This window comes from Bison bison, unplaced genomic scaffold (assembly GCF_000754665.1).
Source record: "Bison bison bison isolate TAMUID 2011002044 unplaced genomic scaffold, Bison_UMD1.0 scf7180017859588, whole genome shotgun sequence".
Lineage (NCBI taxonomy): Eukaryota > Metazoa > Chordata > Mammalia > Artiodactyla > Bovidae > Bison > Bison bison.
In genome coordinates, this window is record NW_011490160.1 from 23445 (window position 1) to 51150 (window position 27706).

The window sequence follows — 27706 nt, forward strand, 5'->3', positions numbered from 1 at the left end:
AAAACGAAGATCATGGCATCCGGTCCCACCACTTCATGGCAAATAGATGGGGAAACAGTAGAAACAGTGGAAACAGTGTCAGACTTTATTTTTCTGGGCTCCAAAATCACTACAGTTGGTGACTGCAGCCATGAAATTAAAAGACGCTTACTCCTTTGAAGGAAAGTTATGACCAACCTAGATAGCATATTCAAAAGCAGAGACATTACTTCGCCAAAAAACATCCATCTAATCAAGGCTATGGTTTTTCCAGTGGTCATGTATGGATGTGAGAGTTGGACTGTGAAGAATGCTGAGCGCTGAAGAATTGACGCTTTTGGACTGTGGTGTTGGAGAAGACTCTTGAGAGTCCCTTGGACTGCAAAGAGGTCCAACCAGCCCATCCTAAAGGAGATCAGTCCTGTGTGTTCATTGGAAGGACTGATGCTGAAGCTGAAACTCCAATACTTTGGCCACCTCATGCGAAGAGTTGACTCATTGGAGAACCTGATGCTGGGAGGGATTGGGGGCAGGAGGAGAAGGGAACGACAAAGGATGAGATGGCTGGATGGCATCACCAACTCGATGGACATGAGTTTGGTGAACTCTGGGAGTTGGTGATGGACAGAGAGGCCTGGAGTGCTGCGATTCATGGGGTCACAAAGAGTTGGACACAACTGAGCGACTGAACTGAACTGAGATTTCAAAGTCTTATATAGTTTTATAGTTTTAATCCTCTGGATAGATCCAAGATTCTGGAGATTGGCTAAACTCATAGATGGCATTTGTATGGCCCCTTTTACCAAGCATATAGACCATTTTGATGTATCTTTGTCTCGGTTGCTGTTGTAGTTGATACCAACACAGTATCTTTTCTGTTACATTTTTTTTTTTTTTCCTTTTCTTCCAGGTCTACCAAAAGCAGCTATGATTTGTCATCTGGCAGCTATGAAGAGTTCTACTGGATTATGGGCTTTTGGTTGTACTCCTGATGACATCATTTATATAACTCTTCCTCTGTATCATAGTGCCGCATCTCTTGTGGGAATTGGTGGATGTATTGAATTAGGTACGCTTTCATTGTCTGTTTGAATACGTTTTCACAGTGTCTAATAATTAGAACTTGTCTTCATTAAAGTTTGAAATGCTATTGGTAGAATTCAGAGTAATTGTGTGCGTGTTATACAGCTATAAAATGTTTACTAAAAGGACACAGCTTCATCACCCATTGGAAAGAGCAGTGCTGTGGGAATTTGGCCTTGTGGTTGGAACGGGCTGGTGACAAGATTTCCTTCTCCATGTGATCTCTCACTGTTTAGTGGCCAAGCCCTGCCTCCTTAAGTGGAGGTAGGAGCTTTCCCAATCAGAAGCCTAGTATTTCTTAAGTCTTAGCTTTGGAAGTCACATGGATCATTTTATCTGCATTTTGCTGATCAAAGCAAGTCACAAGCCAGCTCAGAATCAAGATTTGACGAGTGGGGAAATAGACCCCACTTCTTGAAAGAAAGAGTGTCAAATTCACATTGTGAAGGTAAGTGCAGAGGAGGAGTTATTGAGGTTATCTTTGCAAACGTTGTACTCCAGATATCCAACAAGTCATTTAGTGGAACTGACAACTCAGTATATTCCACTGATAATCATGCTGAGATTATGTGTCTGTTACTAGCTCACTCAGAAATAATTTTTAGAGATCACTCATCATGATTTATATATATATATATATATCTAAAATACTATAAAGTAATTTTGTAGAATAGTATGTTTAGAATGTGATAAATGTCCACAGTAAATAAAGATGAAGGTCAAGACATTAGCATTTTCCTTGGAACATATTCATATGACTTAAAATTGTTATTAAAATTAGGTTGTTAAAATTAGGTTCTCCAGTCATCAATGAACCTTTTTGTTGGTGCTTTCTTACTAATTCTACCTTGCTAACTCAACCTCAAAATATATGAGGCTACTTTAAAATTTTTAAAAATAAATACTATGTATATATTCAAGGTCAAAAGTAAGTGAATATTCTTGGTCTCTGTGAAGAAGGATGACCCTTATCTATATTCATTCTCTACTACTTATAATTGTCCTGTTTATTTTGACTGCTTCTTTCATCCCATGTATTGTAAGAAGCATATCTACAGTCAAATATAGAATTACAGCATGAATATTTTTAGAAGATTTATTGGACTGTAAGATTAATGTTTTCAAATGAGCTTGATATAAATGGCCGCTGATAGATTATAAAAGCCTTGAAAGTGAGCAAAACTCTTCTGGACGGAGCAACGTCATTTGTGTTTTATGTTAATTCTGCCCTTGAATTTTCTCCCTTGTGCCTTTTTATGCCTTTTCTCATAGGTGCCACTTGTGTGTTAAGGAAGAAATTCTCAGCAAGCCAGTTTTGGAATGACTGCAGAAAGTATAATGTGACTGTGTTTCAGTACATTGGAGAACTTTGTCGCTACCTTTGCAAACAACCTAAGGTAAGAGAAAAAGTAATTTCAGAAAGAAAAGGTATTGAGAGATAATAATTTTTGTTTGCTTATACTCCATTTTTTTTTCCAGAACATAGTTTAACTGACTTACAAGGATATATGCAAAACCCCAAAATAAAATAAATATAAAACAATCAAAGAAAATAAAAGAAGAGCTATTTAGGAATGTACTAATGTGCTTTTTATTGAGGCAAGGGAAGAGAGACTTGCAATCCGGTCCACTTCATGCTTATACTGATTAAAATGTCTGTAAACAACAAAAAAAAATTTCTATAAACATAGCATGCATCTGATTATGAAATTACTTTCTGTTTACAGAGAGCAGTTATTCCAAGGGTTGAATTAGATCATCTTTTACAATGTTGGTCTTTTAAAAAAAAAACACAAAAACTAATGACACTGATTATACTTGTTTTTCTATTTTTTTTTTGAACAAGTGATTACATTAGAACATTTTTTTGTTTGGTTTTGCTGTAGACTTAAAAAGAAATGTTGCTTTGCACTTTGCACTTATCTTCCCGCTAAGGTGGTCATTTTCATGACCTTTTGATAAATCACCCCTTCTGAAAACAGACAGGTAGGGACAGTTGTGTAAGCCTGAAGGCTGTCTTTATATTAGTTGGTTTGCTTTTTTGCCTTCAGGAGTTACCGTCCTTTTCCTGGTCTCATTTGTATTTCAAGATGCTTATTTTTCAACTATCTGATGGTCTAAACATACTTGAGGCTACAAAGAAGGGACTCTGTAATCAAATCAACACCAGCCCCCTGAAGGGTGCTAATAAAGGATGCCTCACTATGCAAGGTGGAGCAGCAGAGCCTGACTGATGACCTGCCCTTGACCTTTGAGAGAAACACGTTTTCTAAGACATGTCTCACTCATTGCCTTTTCCCATCTTCACCCTGGCTTAAGGCATGGATGGTGGACTGGAATGCCTTCTCTGGCAGCTAAAATATGGACATGTAATCCTTCCTTACCCACAGCACAGCTGAGGCTAGACTGGAGGCATTTAAATAAGACTGTATTAAAGATATGGAATTACACAGGAGAAAGAACACAGAGAAGAATCTGAAACTGGAGAATCTTATTTACAAAATGCTTGTCATTTTAAGCTTGGAGTTTACCATCGTGAGATCTCCCATCTGACTCCTGACCTGTGTCCTGTGGGAGAGGCCATCCTACCCTTTTGTCTGGTCAAGAGTGCTTCAAATCCCTATGCATTCCCCACGTTCATGGCTTAGACAAGGAGTCTCATAAAAGTGTTTCAGCTTTTTGACTTTTATTCTTCTCCAGGAGAGTTTGCCAGTGTCAGAATTGTGGTCTTACCTGAAGATTCCCAGTAGAGTAATTATAGGGGTACAGACTGATTTATTTCTTCTTACAGATTTTATTGTATTTTTCGATGATGTGATACCTGAACTATTTGAGGAATTAATGCCCTCCAGTAAAATGAAAGGCTTTTTCAGTGCAGGACATCGTAAGCACTACCTAACAAACTTCTTCATAGCATTTCTAGACCATGGCCCCAGACATTCCTATTTCCTCTCATCCTTTATTAGCAACATGAACTTTTGCAAGATCATTTGCTCTGTAAGTCATTATTACATGGTTGGATACATTCATTAAATTTTTTCTATAAGTTTTACCATCTTAAATGATGCTATATTTAGTATCCTCATGGAATATAGTCAGTGTGGGGCCTCAGAAGTGAAGGTAGTCAAAGAACACAGATGTTTTGGTGAGTTTTATGGCATGTTTCCAGATTGCTGTTCAGAGTGATTGATGTGATTTAGAATCTCATTGACAATTTGGAGTATGCCCACCCCACAGTCTCTTATTGATACTGAGTGGTATTAAAAATAAGCGTCTTCCAGTGTCCTTCACGGAAAACAAGACACTAGTTGTTTTTGTCATTGTTGTTGTTAATAGCGCTTACATTTTATTTACGTGGGTAACACTTAAAATACATTATGCTTTGTAAGTTTCTGCAAAAGTCCCTGTAGGATGGAGAACAGGGAGAAAAGACCAGTCTCCCTGGCTCACTCTTTCAGATACAGTGGATGAAACCCAACTTGCTTGGGCTTTGTAGTAATATTGTTCGAGCAAAGAATGTTGTTTCTTTTTTAAAAAAATGAGGAAAAGAGTTTTAATTTTATTTCTAGTTTAATAAACTAGAAGCTAACATATTTTTGATTTCTTTGTTAAGATTACTGGCAAAATGGGGGAGCTTTTTAACTGTAGCTCCCTTTTAAAATACCTCTTTTACTTATTTATCTCTTTGGCACATGTTTTATCTTATTCATTTGAGCTCCTATTTCGTATAATAAATTAATTAAGTTTGTTATATTTGCTATAAGCCTTTTTTCATGATGTTTTCCTTTGACGTTTTTAAGCGAGGTGAAATATTCTTTTCTCTTCTCTAAACTTGTACTGCGCTGATTTGGGAGAAATACTGTAGCTGAAGAAAATTTGAGAGAACTGAATTGAGAGCAGAACTCCTGGTTGTTTAGTTAATTATTTTAATTCTTAAAGTTCTTTGAGGAAAGACTCATGTTTGTGAAATAATCTGTAAGCACTTACCCAAAGACAAGTTGATGAGGAGAGAGGGAAATAAACATATTTGCTGAAAGGAAAACGTAACGATTTTTTTTTGAACAGAGATACATTGTATTACCTAATCTTCTTTGTTGATTTCTCACAGACAGAGTACAAACAGTTCTTGGCATTAAAGATTGGGAAAAGAAGAAAGTCATTTTGTTATGACATCTTATCCCTTCAAGGGGATCTTGTTCTCTTGCTGCCCAGTGTTCCTTCCTTTCAATGAACTTCCCTGAAAGGAAGTGGCAGTGTGTGCTGAGCAGCCAACACAGCAGTGGGTTCAAGTCGGGCCACAGAGTTAACGAGTGACACAGTCCACACACCTTCAAAGAAAGTAAATTGCATGTCTCATTAGATGTGATTTTAAGCCCCAGAGATATTTAATAGACATATTTAAAAGAAAGCAAAACCACATATTCTCTATATCTAGAGTTGTTGTCCATCTCAGGGTAGGTAATATATTCTGGACATTCACCTGAAGGCAGAAGCCACAGTCTGAGTTGAGTGTTTGTATGTAGTTGCATAAAAACCTCCTAGAGTTGACTGTCCCTAGCTGGAAGCACTTATCCACCCCCCGACTCAACCCCATCATTTTTCTCTTTTTAAAAACTTCAGTTACAAAATTTCCTTTGGCATAAACATTTGGATGTGCCTCAAACTGCTGGCAGCAGCACTGTCCTTAAAGAAAATCTAAAAAAAAGTATCTGAGGTACTTGCTCCTCTTAGTCATGGAGTGTTGGAGTTATCTTCTTCCCCTGAGACTAGAAAAGCAGCTCTTTCCCCATCTTCCAATCTTACATATTTTCTACATTACTGAAGGCCATCATACATTTTCTCATAGATCTAGCCCTATATTTTCTTAATATTAGGGCTTTTCAGGTGGCACAGTGTAAAGAATTTGCCTGCCAATGCAAGAGACACAAGAGACACTCAGGTTCAATCCCTGGGTCAGGAAGATCCCTTGGAGGAGGAAATGGCAACCCACGCCAGTATTACAAAAGTGATTACAGATAATGATAAATATTACAGAGAAACAAAACCTTTTGAGGTGATGGAGACCAATGAGTGGTAGGAGTGAGGGATTGCTGATTAGATGGAGCGGTCAGGGAAGGCTTCACTGACATGGTAACCTGAGAGCTGAGGAATCATGATGGTGTGGGTGGGATACCGCCAAGGCAAAGCCAGCGGACTGCAGTCATGATGGAATAAACTGAAAACAACGCAGCCCGCAGCGGACACACCACTGAGTGTTTAATGAGATGCAAACTGGCTGGGCCATCCATGGACCAGATCTTACGGGGCTCAGTAGATCCTGGAGGTGAAATTTGGATTTTGTACCCTTCAGAGCATTTGGGAAAAGATGAAAGTAAACTAGAAAATATACCCATTCGGGAATCCATTTTGAAGGAAAGATAGCAAGATAATAAGATTCCCATTAGTTCAGGAATAGGGAGGGAAGAGTGAAGAAGATTGCAGTTCAAATGTCTAGGCAATTGTGAACTATTTGTTGAGATAAGGAAAACTGAGATTCAAGAAGTGAAAATTAAATATCTTTTGGACATGTTAAGTTTGGTGTGTTAGACATCCAGTTTAAGTAGTAAAATAGGCAGTTGAATGCAGGAATCTGGAGCCCAAAATGTACAGGGAACGGGGCCTAATTAACAAAGCCCTCTGTTATGATGCATACGTATTATGCCTCTTTTTCAAGTTAACATTATAGTCTATCATTTACACTATATAGTTTGTCTATAGCTCTCAATGTGGAACACCCACATTTTGACATTCTCAAAGCATAGCTTATATTCTTTAGTATATGTACATTTGTATATATGTTTTCTATTAATTATATCCTATTTCCCTTATATTATTTTCTTAAAATTTAAGAAATTTACTGGGAACTAGAAAATATACTTATGATTCTGAATATTATAGTGAATATTAACATTGAATATTAAACTTTGACAATATTAAAACTTTGACAAAATAGTTTATGCTCAACTCTCATCATGAAGAGAGATATTTTAAAACATTTTAAACGTATTTGATATATTTATTGAATATTTTTCATTAAATATTAAATATTCTTCATTCAATTCCATATAGATTATACTAAACTTTCTTTTTAAAAAAATTTTTTTATTATTATTTTTTTTACATTACAATATTTAGTAATGTTTAGACAGTCCTGAAGTGAACCCTTAAGTGTTTGCTGTGTTTTTTTGAAGGTAGCAAAATGAAAATGTTGGCATTGATGATGTGAGATTTTTTAAGACTTCATTATGAAAGGGAACCTGCTGTGCTTTCTCCAAAGAGAATCCATCATTTCTTTCAAGCTTTAAGAGGTTTCCTTCCATGGACAAAGAAGCCTGGCATGCTATAGTCCGTAGTGTCACAAAGAGTCAAACACAACTGAGCAACTAACACTTTCACTTTGTCATATTTAGATAAGATGTAAGGATAAAGACAATTCAATAGTACTCGAGAATAAAATTCCAATTCTTGTGGTTTTGCAACCCTATGGACTGTAGCACGCCAGGCTTCGTTACCCAGGGGGTCTCCAGGCAAGAATACATGGGTCGGTTGCCATTTTCTTCTCCAGGGGATCTTCCCAACCCAAGGTTCGAACCCCCCTCTCATGCATTAGTGGGCAGATTCTTTACCACTCAGTGACTAAATGATGCTGACTTAACCTAGATCTCTTGAACTTGTATATTGGTTTTATCAGTTATGTTTTTAATGGGTCTGAAGACAGTTACAGGCTCTCATTGGCATTACCTTGTCCCTGATTCAGGGCATTACTATTTATTCTTTTCTAACTGAAAAATGAATTTTTTTTTTTTTTACTTATTAATAGTTTAATGTATGAAGGAAACATCCAGATTTCTGAATATGAAGGTACATATCTCACATTAATTTAAGTCTACGTAAAGTAGAGCCTCTATACTGACATATTGAAATTTACTTTCTGCTTAGCCTTTTCTGTTATGTAAACAATTGTACATTTATTTGCCATTCTAAAACTTCAGGATCAAGTTTACATAATTTTGCTAAATTTCCGTGTTTGCTCAGAAGCAGTTTACAGTACTAAAACCAACCAGCCAAAGAACAGCTTCAACAGAAAGTTATGTCCAAAGGGGAAGAGGGAAAAGAAAAAAAGAAAAATGATAAGAAAAAGGCTAACTAAGGTAAAACGGATGATGATGGGGAATGGGCAGTCACAAATGTTCACAGAAAATAGGTCAGTTAGTAAGTTCTTCTGCAAAAAGCCTACACACTTCAGTCAAGCACATCAGTAGAATGATTTGGGAGCATAAATTTTTTTTTCGGCCACTTGTGATTTCCTCTGAATGAAAAGGAATCTGCAGGCTAACAAGCTGATCCTCATCAGCCAAGCTGGTTCATATGCACACTGTTCATGTGAAAAATGAATATTTTTAAAGCATTTGTTCTTTTATTGTGTTTTCATTTTCTTAGTCTCTGTATTACTTCAAGTGTTTTACCATTAGGTTTTCCCCATTTCACATCTTGTGAAAGATGTAGTTTGTCAAAGAATTAAGCTTTGGAAACTTTGATTATCCCATGTAGTAACTTCCAAAGAATGACACTTTAAAATTAATGTGAATTTTAGTTGTTATCAAGATGTTCTGATTTAGTTTCATTGCCATTGTCTTCTTGACAGCACTCAGAATAATTGATTTTATCTCCAAGATCCAGTTGTTTAAAAATATTTAGTACTTTTTAAATTTTTTCTTTTCCTCAGATATTTGAAGCATATTTTTACATGGTTGAGAAAATCAGCTCTCTTTTAAAACCCAGTTTTTCTTTAATAAATCAGAGACGTGTTTACTATTCTCATACTAAATATGAAAGCTTTAGAAAAGTTGGCAAGGAACCAGAACTTTCTTTTCTGCTGAGAAGCTACAAATATATAAATATGAGGGACTAATATTTAAAAATAGCTATTAACAACCTAAATGTTGGTAGAATTAGAAGGGAATTAATGTTTTGGAAAGTTTTAGAACTGTGTATATATTAAAGGCTTTTTATAAATGCATTTTTAATACTTACTGATTCATAGTTCATGGGTAGTGGTACATATAAAGCATACATGTCTTTTTTCTGTCTTATCTATTATACATTTGCTGCTGTCATTTCCACTAGAATACATATATCCTTTTTTACTGGATTTCCCCACAAGTTTGCTTTATATGGAAAGCCATCAGGTAGTGTGTTGGCTGTGGAATCAAAAGACACAGGCTCAGTTCAAGCTTTTGTTATGTGACTCTCTACTGGTCTCTTCTCTTGGAGCCACAGGTTCTGTCTTTATATTTGTTGTTGTTGTTCAGTTGCTCAGTAACGTCTGACTCTTTGTGACCCCATGGACTGCAGCACACCAGGCTTCCCTGTCCTTCACAACCTCCCTGGGTTTTCTCAGACTCATGTCCATTGAGTCAGTGATGCCATCCAACCATCTTGTCCACTTTCGCCCCCTTCTCTTCCTGCCTTCAATCTTTCCCAGCATCAGGGTTTTTTTCCAGTGAGTCAACTCTTCACACCAGGTGGCCAAAGTATTGGAGCTTCAGCTTCAGCATCAGTCCTTCCAATGAATATTCAGGGTTGATATCCTTTGGAATTGACTGTTTTGATCTCCTTGCTGTCCAAGGGACTCCTAAGAGACTTCTCCAACACCACAGTTCAAAGGTATCAGTTTTTCAGTGCTCAGCCTTCTTTGTGGTCCACACCCATACATGACTACTTGGAAAAACCACAGCTTTGACTTTTGCCAACAGACCTTTGTCAGCAATAATATCTCTGCATTTTAATATGCTGTCTAGGTTTGTCATAGCTGTTTTTCCAAGGAGGAAGTGTCTTTTAATTTCATGGCTTCAGTCACCATCTGCAGTGATTTTGGAACCCAAGAAAGTAAAGTCTGTCATTCTTTCCATTGTTTCCCCAACTATTTGCCATAAAGTGATGGGACCAGATGCCATGATTTTCATTTTTTTGAATGTTGAGTTTTAAGCTAGTTTTTTCACTCTCCTCTTTCACTTTCATCAAGGATTTCTTTAATTCCTCTTTGCTTTCTGACATAAGGGTGGTGTCAGCTGCGTTATTGATATTTCTGCCAGCAATCTTGATTCCAGCTTGTGCTTCATCCAACCCGCCATTACATGATATACTCTGCATATAAGTTAAATAAGCAGGATGGCAATATACAGCTTTGATGTACTCCTTTCCCAATTTGCAATTAGTCTGTTGTTCCATGTCCGGTTTCTAACTGTTGCTTCTTGACCTGCATACAGGTTTTGCAGGAGGCAAGTAAGGTTGTCTGGTATCCCCGTCTCTTTAAGACTTTCCCACAGTTTATTGTGATCTACAAAGTCAAAGGCTTTAGTGTAGTCAAAAGTTAATTCATGTTTTTCTGTGACATCTTATGGAAAAACCTGAATGAACTTTTTGGCTAACCCAATATAAAATAGATAACAGTACCTACTTCTCCTAATTTGCCCATTGATTCTAATCATCCAGTTATAAGATGTATGTGAAAAAACGTGAAGTGATAAGCCAAACACAAATGGAAGGATATTATTTTTAAGCAGAATGTGGTAATGTTTTTCATGAATGTCATTATAAAATTAGAATAATTTTGTAGTGTTAAAAAATATTTGGCCTTTGAATAATAAAAACCATGCAACATTGATTGCAAAAATCAATTTAGACCATTATTATTTTAAAATAAAGCTTTACTAATGTTAAAATGTTAACAGGTTTATATTGCACTTGTCACACAAAAACATTAGAAATAAAAATACAAAATCGGAAACCCTGAAAATATTATACCTGTTTCCTCTTGGGGTATATCCTGCTGTTACTACAAACATGGTGTATTAGTTGGTTTTCCTACCTTCCATATTGATTTAACATTTTAAAATTTATATTCAAGATTATTTATTTTACTATTTATTTGCTATTTTCCACATTGCCTCTTCCTTTAATAATCTGTTTCTAATGTCCATGCTATGGACATATGAAGTCAAGGTCAGAAATTGTGGATCTCTGCCTTTCTAGTAAGGCTTACCAGAAAATACAAGATTCTTTAGCAAATTATTAGCAGCCTGAATTTTCCAGCAGATGACTTTATTCCCAGTGAAAGAAAGACAATGGATTTAAATAAAAAAGAGAGTTCTAAGTCCATCTTTTCCATTAATTCATCATGTGGCATCAAGCAAATCATTTAATTTCTTTGCACCTTGGAGTTAGGGAGCTTCACATTCAAGCCTGTCTTCCCTATCTTATAAGCTCTGTGATGATGGGCGAATTGTTCAGCTTCTCTGAGCAGTCCCCACAGCAGTCTTTTCATCTACAGGATGAGTATAATAACAATTACATCCAAAGCTGACGTAAGTATTAATGAGACAGAAATTGAAGTACAAATGGAGACAGATGGTCCATAATGATGGAGTCTCCTGGAAGAGGAGACAGCCTTCTCCAAAGAGGCCTCATGAGATGTTTTTGTTATTGTAACAAATGTGCCAAAGTTGTTCTAGTCTCCAGCCTGACAGGTTCGCAATCGCATCTATCAGCCCATATCTCTATATTAGACTCATATAAACCAGGCTCAGGAATGCCAGTTTATAGCTTTAAATTGGCTCTATTGCTGGGATCTTCCTCAGTCTTCCTGACCTCTAAATGGTAGCATGTCCAGAACTCTCAGTCAAGCCTTTCCCTTCTCTCTCTCCCTGGACGTGTTCCCAGCTGAAAATACCATCTACAACTTAACTCTCAAAAGTGTATCTGCAGCTCTGTCATTAATCTTCCTTGCAGCTGCTCTTTTTCTCACACCTCCACGAGCACATCCTGCAGTTTCAACGTTTAAATATTTCCAGACTCAAACCTCGTCTTACTGCCCTGCTGCTCTCATCTGCATTGGCACAACTTCCTGCCCCTCCAAATCCCAGCAATGGCCTCTTCTGAACTCCATTTTGCCCTTCTAACTTCAATTCTTACGTAGCAGTTGGAATGATTCTGTTAAAATGTAAATCAGATGTTACTTCACTATTCAAATCCCTGTGATAGTTTTCCTGGAGGAAAATCCAGATGCCCTTAGCATGGGGCCATACAGCTCTGTGGGATCTGCTTGCCCTGCTAGGATCCCCCACCCCCACCCTGACACACACTCTGCTTGTTTCATCCACCCCAGCCTCAGTGGACTCCTAGCTTTTTCTTCAATGCATCAGGACTCTCAGTTCCTCCCCTTGAATGTTCCCCCCAGATATTTGCATGTCTCACTCTCTGGCTATTCAGATCCCCTCCTCCTCCTCCTGAGAGAGGGCTTCTCTGGCCACAACCCATATTTATGTCTGGTACAAGTCACCTTCCCAACTCACGTGGACCCCACACTCAAAATCGGGTTGTACTGTTGAGACTGATGATGTCATACGTGCACTAAGAGAATGTGAATGGATTTATTACTCACATAATATGACTTTCTGGGGAGAGGAGGACAAGGGGCCCAAGCAGGTCAAAAACTGACTTGGGATAGCAGAGGAAAGAGACCAGTTCAGCTTTTATTGTGCTAAGAGGCTGGCACTAGGGTGAGGGACCTTGTGCACGTAGCGTTGCTCATGTGCTTTGAACTTCCTGTTGCTGCCAAAGGAAGGAGCCCTGGCCATTCTCAATAGTTTGCTCAGATTTAGGGCAGAAGAGGAAGGGGGATGGGGGTGGTTTGAAATCTCTCCACAGTCAACCATAAAGAATGGAGTCAGGCTCTGCACTACAGTCTCCTAGTTCTCTTTCACTGCCTTATTTTCCTCATAAAACGTATCACCTCATTTTATATTTCATAGATAAGTTTTATTTGTTGTCATTTAATCTCCCCACCCTATGATATAAATTCCAGGAAAGCAGGAGGTTTATCATTTTTATCTATAGTTATATCCTCAGTACTCAAAATGGTGCCTGACATCGTAGTGCTGAATAAAAAATAGTTGTATTAGTTTTAAAAATAAAGTAACAAATATGAGAAGACCAGTTGCTGGGACATACAAGTGTTCATGATCGGCACAGCCTTTGCCTAGTCCCAGACCTGAAAGGGAAGCTCAATTGCAATGAGAAAGTCAGAGTTCCTGGGGAGGACAGAGTCCAGGGAGAGTTCAGAAAAATCACAGTCGGCATTATTGCCTAAAAGGGCCTGAGGCCATTGCTGCACTCAGCAGAAATTATCTTGCATTTTTCAGAACATTCATTAGTGACTCATGGCAGTTGTGGCTCAGGTGAACTTTTTCTGGGTCTCCAGGGAAGATCGTCCTCCCTTTTAGGTGAGTGAACTCAGTCATTTGGGTTAGAGGTGAGTCTTGTCACCTCCTGAAGCTGGTCTTTCTCTACAAAGCCACTTTGCAGCGCCGCTGGTCTGAAGCATTGCTTTCCTCCCATTTTCAGTTCTCCCAGTGCTGCCAGGATAGAAAGCACCCGTGCAGAGTGATCTACAAATGGCAATCTTGATTACTTATTATTTTCTAGAAAATGAGTGGAAATGAGCCCACTAGGTGTCACGGTGTGATTGGAAGGACTGATGCTAAAGCTGAAGCTCCCTTGATGCAAAGAGCCAGTTTATTGGAAAAGACTCTGATGCTGGGAAAGATCAAGGGCAGAAGGAAAAGGGGGTGACAGAGGATGAGATAGTTGGATGGCATCACCGACTCAGTGGACATGCGTTTAAGCAAACTCCGGGAGATAGTGAAGGACAGGGAAGCCTGGCGTGCTGCAGTCGATGGAGCTGCAAAGAGTAGGACTTAGGAACCAAACAACAATGTGTTAGAGCTTTTTGTGGTAACACTTGCGGTCCCAGAGGTCTTTTCTTACTGTTATTTATGATGTAGATTGGTTTGTTGAACTGATGACTGTCATCTCTGAAATCGTGGCTTGCCCATACCCAGACTGGAAAGGCAGCTTGACCATGACTTTTAGGGGCAGCTGAGCCTATACTGTCTTAGCAATAGGGGACTCTGCTTTCAAATCCTCTTAGGTCCTTTCTGGAAAGAGTCCCCTGGCCTCTCCCCTCCACCATTCCTTTCCTGCTTCAGTATAAAATCTGCTCTTTTGTGCCTGTTTTCTTGTCAACAGGATTCTCTCTTACCCTGTTTGAACTTGAGTTTCTTTGTCCCTGTTCTGTGACACCCACTGGGCTTGCTGTCTGTATTTTTCCAGTGTGTAGTAGTAGAGTGTCCATGAAAGAAGCAAACTGTTGGAATGTTATAGTCATTCTTCTTATTACTGGGATGCGTGGGTGTGATACTTGTATATGTGTGATTACAGTGGGTTTTGGAGAAAAGAGATCTTCTGTTAAATAGAATCAAGATGGAAGAATTGTAATCCCTAACACAAGTTGTATGTTTTTGATGATCCTTTACGAATTACACCATACTTTTGTTTTGTCCCTTAAGTCATTGCTTACCCAGGGCTAAAAGGCAGAAAAGATTTGCCCCTTTGTTTTCACTGTGAGTTGCTGTTTTTTTTTTTTTTGTCTCTCCATCTATCAACAGTCTTTGTTTCCTGAGAAATCAGGGTTGATACACAAAATTACCTATATTAAAACAGAGCCTCCAGAGTTTCACTTTTCATAAGTATATAAAGAGGCTATTCAGCCTGGGTGTGTTGTAGATTCACTGAATAGGATTAAGCACGTGGTCTGGAAGAAGGAGGCTTTGTTTCTAAGAGGCATTGTTAGAGACCTGTATATTTCAGCACAGGAATAAATCTGTGACTGGTAGGAGGTAACTGCAGTTTAGCCAGTCCCTCAAATACAGAAGCTCAACAGACACTCCTGGAAAACAGCTCCCAGAGGATATTTTGAAGAAACAAGAGCCTTGGTACAAATTACTGTGACTCCTCCACTGCTATGGGCACATCGTTGTGATGCGTGGCACTGAAAGCCAGGGGGAAACCATCTACTGGAAACTGTGACCCTGGAATGTCAGCATTGAAAGCTCTGATCCATTGAGCAGGTTCTCTCTTAAATTTCAAATGGGATAAAATGTGTCTGTTCTGTGTACAATGAAGTGGCTTACTCTGTGTGTGCACCAGTGTATAAACACTTGAGCCCTTACTGCTAAACTAGAATTTCCTTTTTTTATTACTACTAGTTTTATGTATTTATTTATCTTTGGCTGTGCTTGGTCTTTGTTGCTGCGAGGACCATTCTCTAGTTGTAGAGAGCGGGGCCTGGTCTCTAGTTGTGGTATGAGGGCTTCTCATTGCAGTGGCTTCTCTGGTTGCGGAGCACAGGCTGTTGCAGGCTTCAGCAGTTTGGGCTCCCAGGCTCTAGAGCACAGTCTCAATAGTTGTGGCACACAGGAATAGTTTCCCCACGGCATGTAGGATCTTCCCAGATCAGGGATCAAACTCGTGTCTCCTGCATTGGCAGGCAGATTCTTTACCACTAAGCCACCAGGGAAGCCCAGACACCCAGGATTCAATTGTTTTCTATTACTAAAATCATGGGGAAAGGCTTGGGAAAACAGAGCAAGAGCTGTTGAGGGGTTTTGAGCTGGTTTTCTCCCTGCTCCCCTTCTTTCTTTCCTTCTGTCCGTTCCTCCTTCCTTCCTTCCCTCTCTGCCCACGGAGCATGTAGGCTTTGATGAGTTCACATTCTATCTCTGTTTATTTGATGTTTGACTTTGGACCTGAACTTCATTATCCCAGTGTGCAAAATGGGGATAATGCTTCTTATTTCATAGAGTTGTCATGGTGATTAAAATGAGATAATATAATAACCTGGTCACGGGGTACAGACATACTCCCTTGCTTCTTCTGACATGACTGCAGGCTTGTCTTTCGTTCCTGTCCCACACTGTCCAGATTTCTGCTTTGCCCTCTCTCTTGGACTCTCTCTCTTGGTTTCTGATCGTAAGTCTCTCTATTTGCATGCGTCTCGTTCTGTGTGCCTGCACGCTGATGCCTCTGTGTGCAGCTGTGCGTCTCTGTGTATGTGCTTCTCTCTGTCTTCCAGGATATCTGTGTCTAGTTTATATCTTTTTTTTTTTTTTGGCTTTGTGTGTGTGTGCATGTGTATTTGTGAGAGAGAAAACACCCCTCGGTGTGCATGTGTCTTTGTCACCATCTCTCGCTCTGTTTGTGTTGTGGATCTCTGTGCTGTGTAACTGTGTCTCACTTTACACCCCTGCGTGCACATGTGTGTGTGTGTGTGTGTGTGTGTCTTCAACTGTCTTGAGTGTCTCTGTGTTTCTGTCACATGCAGATGGGTCTCTTTCTGCCTCTGCATATGTCACTGTGTCCATGTTTCTATGTTGCTCTATTTCACTGTTTCTTTTTTTTTCATATTCTCTCTCTCTCTAACTTTTACTCTCTGCCTTTCCTCTTCCATCTGTCTCTTTGTCTCTGCCACTCTGTGTCTTTCTTTTGTGTATGTGCCTATGTAGGTGCTATGTGTTCATTTGTTCATTTAATTGTGCTTATATTTACGCATGCTTTCCTCATCCTGTTCCCAACACAGCCTAGATATCCAGTGACATTTAGGTAGTAACCTCATAACTCAGGAAGAAGGGAAAGGAATTGGAATTTTTCCTAAAAGAAGTCTTTAAGAGACTTTTAGACAGAGAGGAACTTCTTTAAATGATAGATGGGCATTAGGAAGATTAAGACTTCCCAGATGACACTAGTGGTAAAGAACCTGCCTGCCAGTGCAGGAGATGCAAAAGACAAGGGTTCAATCTCTGGGTCGGGAAGATCCCTTGGAGGAGGGCATGGCAACCCATTCCTGTATTCTTGCCTGGAGAATCCCATGGACAGAGGAGCCTGGTGGGCTGCAGTCATGGGGTTGCAAAAAAGAATCAGACACAACTGAAGCGACTTGGCACGCATGCATTAGGAAGATTTGGTTACATTTTAGATGATTTACCACTGATTTCACAAATCACCTTCAAAAAGGACACACATGAGATTAAGTGTGATTCACAACCTCAGACCCTGCTCTCAATTTCCATATCAGTTCAGTTCAGTTGTTCAGTTGTGTCCGACTCTTTGCAACGCTGTGGACTGTAGCACACCAGACTTCCCTGTCCATCACCAACTCCCAGAGCTTGCTCAAACTCATGTCCATCGAGTTGGTGATGCTATCCAACCATCTCATCCTCTGTCATCCCCTTCTCCTCCTGCCTTCAATCTTTCCAGCATCAGGGTCTTTTCCAACAAGTCAGTTCTTAGCATCAGGTGGCCAAAGTATTGGTGCTTAAGCTTCAGCATCAGTCCTTCCAATGAATATTCAGGGCTGATATCCTTTAGGATTGACTGATTTGATCTCCTTGCAGTCCAAGGGACTCTCAAGAGTCTCAATTTTCATATATGCCAGGGTATGCTTGAAGTCTGCCTTTACCAATCTTGATAATTTTTTCTTCTGCACATTTGTCTTTTTGCTGACCCTCCTTTACCATTTCTCTGACCATATAGTGGGTTCCCCCTCTTATCATCTTTTATCTGGATCATTTCAACTGCTGTCTGCTGCAAAACTCTCAGTCCGTCATGCCATTGGTACCAGTTTACTGTTGTTATTACCTCAGGCTCTGCTTGATACCTTCCCTTGGCTTCCAGTCATCTTGCAGGGTCACCAAGAGAGCTTCCCAACATCACTAGGTGGGTAGGATTTTTTCAAGGCTCATCTGAACAACCTTTTGCCCACCAACCAATGTGCTTGTAAACATAAGAAACTCTTCACCTGCTTTACAAATAAAACCAACTCCCCTTTATTTCCAGTAAGATACAGCCCTTCTTTTAGGAAGAAAACAGAATGAATCTGGATGAAAGGCTTAATGAGCTAATTTGTAGCACCAGTGTGTTGTCCAGTTTACCAGGTGGTGTTTGCTATGTGTTAACATTAAGTTGTTGCTTTTCTCACTTTGTGTATAATTTAGGGCAGAGGTCAATAAGCTTTTTCCATAAAGCACCGGGTTAGTAATTATTTTAGGATTTGTGGATTATGCTGTCTGGCACAACTACTTAGTTCTGCAGCTGTATTGCAAAAGCAGGGTAGACAATTCAAATAAATGGGTATGATTCTGTCCTAATAAAACTTATTGACTAAAAGAGGAAGTAGGCTGGATTTAGCCCCAGGTAACCCTTGATAACATCTTGATGGCATTTATGATAACATCTCCCTGGGTATTATATATCTTTAAAGTTTCCACTCCTGTGTAAACTAGTCTTTTAAAAGCTTCTGTTTCTCTTCTCCCCTCACGTCTCCATATATGTGTATATATGTGATTTTGTGTGGGCATATGCCAAACATAATTATATAGTTTGGTCTTGCTCCAGAGCTTCATATATTTTTATATCATTATTATAAATAAAAGAATAATATTATTTTCATTTATATATTTCCACGCTCATGATTTTAATCAGTTAAACAAAAATCTGAATAATGTCATTGAAACTTTAGATTATATCTCAATAAACTGTAAAATAACTGTAATTTATATACCTTATGTTAATTATGTCATTTGTATTTTACTCTTAGGAGTATATGCATACCAGCAACAAAGGAAATATTCATTCTCTTTTTTCCCACAACACTAAATAATGAATCTGTTGACCTTTCTTCATACCCCTCAAAGCATGATCTTCTGGGTTTTCTTTTAAAGGAAAGGAAAGTAGAATAAATATTTAAACACTTTAAATAAATACATATCTGAAGAGTTAAATATGTGAATTTAATATTTCTGGATAAAAGCCTTATCCTAGTTTTGGTGATTTTATTTTCGATATCATTGAATGACTCTGAATGAATATTCTCATTTATTAATAGTAAGCTTATACAGCTATAGACCACACAGGTTAAAATCTATGTAATTGGGTTTGCAAACAACCTTCTTACTGGTATGCCAGTTCATTTTATAATTAATGATACTTGCTAAAACTCGTCTCTTACCTGAAAAGCATCCAGGAGTCATGCCGTACGAAAGATTGTTCTCTGTTAAAGCAGAATAAATCCTAAGATTTGCAGGACTAATATTTTATATACGAAGATGGCAGTGAAAAATTCTTAAGCTGGTTCCATGCCAGGTGGGCAGTATTGGGCATGCCCATGGGAGGAGGAACCAGGACAGAATTGCTCCTGGTTGTATTTAGTGGTAGAGAAGAATCCTCTGTCTTGGAAGAAGCTACTGTGATTGAGGGACGTTTTTGTTTGTTTATTCATTGTGTTTCGTTTATCAGTGGAATATTTACCTTACGAGTTTAAAGGCCTAATGAAATCAGCAAGTCGGATTCTGATGTATCCACAGCCCTTGGCTCTTATTTTATTTTTTTAATTTGATTTTTATTTTACTAAACTAGTACTTTTACAATTTAAAAAAAAATCAGATAGTACTCTCAAGAGAAAACAGTACCCAATGCTGTCAATACTTGATCTCTAGAGGCAAATATATTTAATTATTTTAAGATATTTTGATTATTATTTACTTCCATATTTCTTTTTTTTTTAATAATTGTATTTATTTATTTACTTTTGTGGTTGTGCTAGGTCTCCATTGCTGCACAGGCTTTTCTCTAGTTGTGGCGAGCAGGGGCTACTCTCTAGCGTGGTGCGTGGGTTTCTCGTTGCAGCGGCTTCTCCTGTGGAACATGGGCTCTAGGGCACCTGGGCTTCCGTAGTTGCAGCGTGTGGTTCAGTAGCTGTGGCTCCCAGACCCTAGAGCACAGGCTCAATAACTGTGGCACAGGGCTCAGTTGCTCTGCAGCATGTGGGATCTTCCTGAATCAGGGATCTAGCCCATGTTCCCTGCATTGGCAGGAGGATTCTTTACCACTGAGGCTCCAGGGAGGCCCCTACTTCTATAATCCTTAATAAAACATGTATGTTACTACTTCTTGATTTTTCAGTTTTAGCTGTCATCTGCTGCCCTTCCTACTCACAGTCATTCACGCACACATATGTTTCTTCTCCCTCTGTGGCACCAATCTAATTATATTAATGTTTTAAAATATTTTGTTTTAAATATGTTTTAAAATATGCTGATAATTAGTTGTTTTCATTTTAAAAAGTCATATATAGTTTGTTCATAGCATACATACAATGTAATTAAAATATAATGAGGATTTTTAGCTTTTTATCCCTGATGCTAATTGACTTCTAAAATTTTGTTTTCTAAACGCTTGTTACTAATTCATCTCAAAACTTTCCATTATAGCTGAAATTTCTGAACATGATTTAATAACACTTCAAGTATTTTTAATCAATTTTATTCATTTTTTCTTGAAGATATTCCCCTAGGTATCATAAAAAATCAGTCATTGTTCTACCAAATGTAAACAGTATTCTGATTTCTACCTCTGCAGATTAGTTTGGCTCTGAGATCTCACCACTTAATATTCAGGCTTGCACTGAATCTACTGTTTTCAATAGATTCCTACACCTGAAATGGTATCTGGTTGGCCTTCTTCAGAGAGTAAGTCTCAAGTATTTGACCAATGCGCAGAGGGCAAACTCCCAGATACATTGTCTGTATTAGGATGTCTCCGAGTGCAACTGCTTCCTACACAAATTTGCAACCAAGATTTCTGCCTTCCTCATGTTTTTTTGTTTTTTGTTTTGATGCTTTGTTGACACACTCTGGAGTGTGTATTGTGTTCCCAAATGCAGGCTTAGAGTTCAAACTTATCCACTCTGCTTAGTCACATGCCTCTTATCTCTTCACTTTTCAGGTTGAGAAATTACCTTTCCCATTCTCTGTGTTCTTTAAAGTTAATAGATTAAAATCTCCTTTAAGACTGAGAAGGAACTGAGATAAAGAATGTTCATTGGGCCATTTTTAATTGTGTCAGGGACATTGTGTTCTCTACCTTATTATTATTGCTGACTTATTATTATTTCTTGTTATTTTATATTACTTTTGTAAGGATAATGGTACATCAGAGGGAATCATGGTTTTACCATGACTAAGCTGATATTATATCCTAACTGTAACTTTTTAATTGAGGTATAATGAACATAAACATATTAGTTTTAGGTATGCAATATAATGATTCAGTATATTGTATGTTTTGCAAATTGATCACCAGTGTAAGTCTAATTAACATTCAAGACCATACATAGTTTCAAATTTTCTTTTCCTTGTGATAAGAACTTTAAGATGTACAGTGGCCCTTGAACAACATGGATTTGAACTGCAAAGGTCCACTTATTCGGAGATTTTTTTCAGTAGTAAATATCATAGTATTACATGATCTGCTGTTGTTGAATCTGGGAATGTGGAACTGATGATACTAAGGACCAGCTTGAAGTTATGTTTGGATTTTCTACTGCATGGTGGGTCCTTGTCCTTAATCCCTGGTTGTTTAAGAGTCAACTCTGGTGCCTCAGATGGTAAAGCATCTGCCTACAATGCGGGAGATCCGGGTTCAATCCCTGAGTCAGGAAGATCTCCTGGAGAAGGAAATGGCAACCCACTCCAGTATTCTTGCTTGGAAAATCCCATGGATGGAGGAACCTGGTAGGCTGCAATCCATGGGATCGCAAAGAGTCGAACATGAGTGAGCAACTTCACTTTCTACTCTCTTAGCAACTTTCAAATATGCAATTCAGTATTGTTAATTATAGTCACCACGCTGTGTTGTGCATCCCCAGGACTTGCTTATTTTATGACTAGAGATGTGTACATTTTGACCCCCTTCACCCGTTTTTGCTCACTCCTTACCCTGCCCCTGGCAACCACCAATATGTTTTCTGTTTAGGGTTTTGGGGTTTTGTTTTTGCTGCTGTTTGTTTGTTTTTCAGATGCCACATATATATGAGATCATACAGTATTTATCTTTCTGTGTCTGACTTATTTCACTTAGCATAATGCCCTCAAAGTCCATCTATGTTGGCAAGATTTCATTCTTCTTTGTGATGGAATAATATTCACATGTATCTATCTCACATTTTCTTCATCCATCTGTTGATGGGCATTAGGGTCTTCCATGTCTTGGCTTTTGTAAATAATGCCACAGTGAATATTTGTTATTGATCTTCAGTAGCCATTCATGTCTGACTCTTTGCAACCCTGTGGACTGCAGTATGCCAGGCTTTCTTGTCCTTCACTCTCTCCTTGAGTTGTGTCCATTGAGTCAGTGATGCCATCCAACCATCTCATCCTCTGTCGCCCCCTTGTCCTCTTGCCTTCAACCTTTCCCAGCATCAGTATCTTTTCCAATGAGCTGGCTCTTCTTATCAGGTGGCCAAAGTATTGGAACTTCAGCTTCAGCATCAGTCTTTCCAATGAATATTCAGAGTTGATTTCCTTTAGGATTGACTGGTTTGATCTCCTTGCTGTCCAAGGGACTCTCGAGTCTTCTTCATTCAGCACCACAGTTCGAAAGCATCAATTCTTTGACACTCAGCCTTCTTTATGTTCCACCTCTCACATCCATACATGATTACTGGAAAAACCATAGCTTTGTCTATATAGACCTTTGTCAGCAAAGTTTCTTTGTCTCTGCTTTTTAAAATGCTGTCCAGGTTTGTCATAGCTTTTCTTCCAAGAAGCAAGCATCTTTTAATTTCATGGCTGCAGTTACTGTCCACAGTGCTTTTGAAGCCCAAGAAAATAAAGTCTGTCACTGTTTCCATTTTTTCCCCATCTTCATGAGGTGCACTTTATTGGATCACATGGTAGTTCTGTTTTTAAATTTTTGAGGAACCTCCATTCTGGTAAGGAAGAAAATATATATCAGGGAAAATAAGACTTCAGCATCTCAAATTTAGGAAGAGATTTTCCCAGATATAGGAAAATAAAAGCTGTATTACTCTGGGCCAGTGTTAGCTCATTAGCTACGGGACCCAGTTATGCCACAGACTTACATGAATTTTTTTACTCCTTTCCATATACAACTTACTTCTGGATTGTTGCCATTTAAGTAATAGCAATGACAGAAAGAATTGGGAATTGAAATTAATAAATTAAGAGGAAAATGTTTTCTTCTAACAGAGGGAAGGAGAAAAGGATCATCGGGTGCGTTTGGCAATTGGAAATGGAGCACGCAGTGATGTATGGAGAGAATTCTTAGACAGATTTGGAAATATTAAGATGTGTGAGTTTTATGGAGCTACTGAAGGAAACATTAACTTCATGAATCACACTGGGAAAATTGGATCAGTCGGGAGAGCGACTTTCTTCCACAAAGTAAGTACAATAAAAAAGAGAGATATTGAGATCTGCTAATCTCTCTTCTAGACTTTATACTGTAACTTATAGTAAATATTATCACTTTTTTTTAAAAAAATTAAGAACTCCTCTAAATAACATAGTTGCCTCTAGGTAAACTGTGGTGCCATAGATTATGAAAACCTTGCCTATCTCCCATCTTTTTCCTCTGTAATATGGGGATAATGATAGTTCTTTTGTTCAGTTTTCAAATTTCACGATAAAATGTATAAACAGCAAGCATAGGTCCTGATATATATTAATTTGATTCTTTTCATTTTCTGTGTTTTCCATCCACAATTTCTACTGTCATTCATTTTTATATCACTCAAAAATTATATGTAGGCTTCTAATATATAGTTTCCTTAAAAACTATGCCAAGATATTACTAACATTTTAAAAGTAGCCAAGGAATTACCTTCTTAGGAGTAAAACACAGCTGATTTCGCAATAGCAACCATGGAAGACAAAATATAGTGGACAGATACCTTCATCTTGCTTGGAGAAAATAATTATCAAATACAATTTATATTCAATAATAATATTTTTAAAGAATAAAAATGAAAATTTGAAATAAGCAAATCCTCAAGGGGAAATAAGCAAATCCAGAATCACAGTAGAATATTTTATCTCTTTGATAGAACATGCAAAAATTTTTTCAATGATATAATGTATTAAATAATACAATAAAGAAACTACTTGCACTGATGAACATATATAGGACACTGAATTTTAAAACTGCTGAATATCCATTATTTTTAAGCATTTACAAAATATTCACAAAGATTACAGGACCACTTAGTGAATTCCAGCAAATTTCATAGGATCAAATATATATGGATTATGTTCTCTGATAACAGCTTAATTAAGATAGAAATGTTTAAAATAACAGCTAGATCTTTTCCTAAATATTTGAAAATGAAGCATCTCTAAATATCTATAAGTCAAAGAAAAATTATAATAGAAAAATAAAAATAGAAAATAATTTAAGCCAAATGATAATGAAAATGTTACATTGAAGAATAAGAATAATAACTGAAGAGTGAAAATTAGTGAGCTAAATATCCATTTTTATAAGTTAATTTTTAAAAACAGCTAAAACAAACTCAAAGAATATAAAAGGAAGGAAATGATAAAGAGCATAATTTAAAGAAGTAGAAAAGAAGCATTTAGTGAGTATCAAAAGAGATAAAAGTGTAATTTTTAAAAGTAAAGAAATAGATTCAAAGCTGGTATTAATTGCTCTGATATTTGAAACTTAAATAAGGTACAAACTGTTTTTATAAATATGTTCTTTGGGATTGTGAAGGTCTTATTGACACTTTAGAAATTCATGTGAATTGTGAACAAATATAATTGGTGGAATAATAAGTGCTGATATTATCAAGTACTACATTCTTTATGATTAGTTTTCTCAGTGGATTGCACTGGTTCCATTAAAAATTTGCTATTAATATTAAACATTTTTGGTGAAGCTGAGTCATTCCTAAGTAATTATGTAGTAGGAATACAATGAAGCTTGACTTCATTGTAATTTTCTAATATATTAAAGTCCCTGTCAGACTGTTATAATGCATAATACAGGAAGTTATGATTGTCTCCAGTTTATTTGGAAAAACTTCTGATTTTTTTTTTTCAGTTTGGAAATGGAAGAAAAAAAAGTACCTATGAATTCTAGTCTTTTATCATTCATTTGCATATTGTTTCATTATGTAACAGGCAATCAGAAAAAAATTAGACCAATAATTGTTTCATAATTATATGAGGAAATTTGATAAGTGTGTCTCTCAAAAATTTAAACCTATTGGAGGCTTACAGTTACCCTCTCAGAAAGAAGTCAGCCTCTAAACAGAGGTAGGATGTTATAACCACAAGAAAAAGATAAAGTAGCAGCACAAAGTTCCTGTGACCCAAATGTCCTTCTTGTGTGCTGTGTTTCCTATTTATTTAAATGCATGAAGGGAGGTGTGTCCCATAAATGCCTCCAAAGCAAATAATATAAAAAATTTGGTGACAGTTCAATTGAGAGACATCCACATAAAAGTTGTAGACTGACTTCTCCTTTTCTATGCCCAGTAATTATAACTGGGAAGGAACAAACATGAAATCGAAAGAAATAAAACTTGAAAAAAAAGAAGGAAGAAAATGAATCTAAATAAAAAACTGCTAAAAAAAAATATGGATGAATATCAAAATAAGTCCCCCCAAATAGCCAGAAAATGTTTAGAAAAATAATTTCCCATGGTTCAAAAACTTGTAATTATATTCTGTTTAAAAATAAGAGCCCAGAGGAAAGTGCAGGAAAGGCATAAATCAACAAAAGGAGTTGAAAAGTAGCCATGCTCAACCCAAAGGAGAAAAATATAAGGGAAAAATGAAAATGTTACAGAGCTAAACATCACACTGAAGGACTTAAAAATAAATAAGACTGTAAACACTACTAGGGAGCAAGATGGATGGGATTAAGGAGTCACACAAACAATATAAAGAATAAGCAAATAATAATATAAAATAAATGAAAAAGATAAAATGAAAACATAGACAATGATCTGACATGTGCTTAATTTGTGTTCCTACAGGAAAAAAAAAAAAAAACTCAAAGTGAAAAAAACTACTTGAAACCTAATAGAAGAAAACTTCCTGAAAATAAAGATTTGAATGTTTAGCAAAAAGAGCACATATTTCAGGGTGGAATATATGGTACAGAATGATTATCAGAAAATATTTTCCAGTGAAATTACTGAATATAAATTGAAGAACCATAAGCAGATGTTAAGGCAGAAAAAGCAAAAGATGTACAAAGTAGAGGGTGAAGATATGAAATGGCTCAGGCATCTTTCAAATGAAAACATCACACCCAGTTCCCCCCCGAAAGGGAAAGTAATGTTTTCAGCTAAGAATGCTAGTTTAATGAAGTTGTCCTGCAAATCCAAATGCAACAAAGTGGCATCCTCAAACTTGTAAGAAATCAGAGAACGTAATTCCTATGTACTTACAGGAATATACTACTGCTTTATATTCACTGAATGAAAAATTCTGGTGAACATGAAGATAAAGCAGTCTTTAGAAATGAAGGAACCACCTTCTATTAAAAGGTTCGATTGAATCCAATTAAATGTAGAAGATTTAAAACTCTGAATTACATTTGTAGATGGAATGGAAATGTAAATCCTGACAATATAGAAATATTCATGACTAACGAAAATGGGAATTGGGTGGGAAGAAAGAAGAAGGTATAAGTGCTAATTATCTTCATCTTTCATGGTGGTAAATCCATAGATACAAAAAGTAAAGTATGAGATTTGGTAAAAAGGCTTCTTTCCTTCACATTTATATAAACATTTTTATTGTCTTAAAGTAAGCATCTTTTGAGCTTTCCTGGTGGCTCAGAGAGTAAATAATCTGCCTGCAATACAGAAGACCCAAGTTCTATCCCTGGGTTGGGAAGGTCCCCTGGAGAAGGACATGGAAACCCACTCAAGTATTCTTGCCTGGAGAATCCCATGGAGGAAGGAGCCTGGAGGGCTGCAGTCCATAGGGTTGCAAAGAGTCAGACAGGACTGAGCAACTAACACTTTCACTTTCAAGCATCTTTTAGAGACTAGGAAATTTATCCAACTGTGAAGTTAGAAAAAAATTCACAGAGGACAATCTTCACACCTGACTTCAGTTGCAGTTGGGGGTCCCTAAGACCGCCTTTAATAATTTTTGATAATTCACTACAGAAAACTCATCAAAAGTTGATATAATAGTTACATGTATTTCCAGGTCAGGAAGCTTACCCAGTCTTAATGTCCAGAGTTTTGGGGGGGAGTGGGGGTTCTCAGTCATTTAAATCTAGTTGGCTGCTTCTGTAATCAGCCTCCATCTCCCGTCCTTCAGGAAGTCAAGATGTGTGACTACAAACCTCTGTCCTACATAACATTATTGACCTGGCTCAGAGACCCACTCTCAACAGTGTAGTTACTATCTGGCTGCCCAAGGCCCTTAGGCAAGTAAAAATAGTACTATCCATCGTGATATTGCAAGGACTTAAGAGATTATCCCATCGCTCTGGGTTGTCCCAGTGCACTGGCTTTGAGTGCCCTGTTTCATGCATCGAACTTGGACAGGTGATCTATTTCACTTATCAGATTAGATCAGATCAGTCGCTCAGTCGTGTCTGACTCTTTGCGACCCCATGAATCGCAGCATTCCAGGCCTCCCTGTCCATCACCAACTCTCGGAGTTCACTCAGACTCACATCCATCGAGTCAGTGATGCCATCCAGCCATCTCATCCTCTGTCGTCCCCTTCTCCTCCTGTCCCCAATCCCTCCCAGCATCAGAGTCTTTTCCAATGAGTCAACTCTGCGCATGAGGTGGCCAAAATACTGGAGTTTCAGCTTTAGCATCATTCCTTCCAAAGAAATCCCAGGGCTGATCTCCTTCAGAATGGACTGGTTG

At 37.7% G+C, this 27706-nt stretch overlaps 1 protein-coding gene across 1 annotated transcript in view; it reads left to right on the top strand.

Annotated features, from left to right (window-relative positions):
- Nucleotides 1–24095, top strand: part of LOC104981946 (long-chain fatty acid transport protein 6-like) — a gene marked incomplete at its 5' end in the record, with an annotated part of 36485 nt that extends 12390 nt beyond the window's left edge. Inside the window, 3 exons of the mRNA XM_010831225.1 lie at nucleotides 890–1048; nucleotides 2335–2459; nucleotides 23046–24095. Of these exons, the coding sequence (XP_010829527.1) occupies nucleotides 890–1048; nucleotides 2335–2459; nucleotides 23046–23279 (518 nt within the window). The remainder of the gene's footprint in view (nucleotides 1–889; nucleotides 1049–2334; nucleotides 2460–23045) is intronic.
- Nucleotides 24096–27706: the final 3611 nt, after the last annotated feature.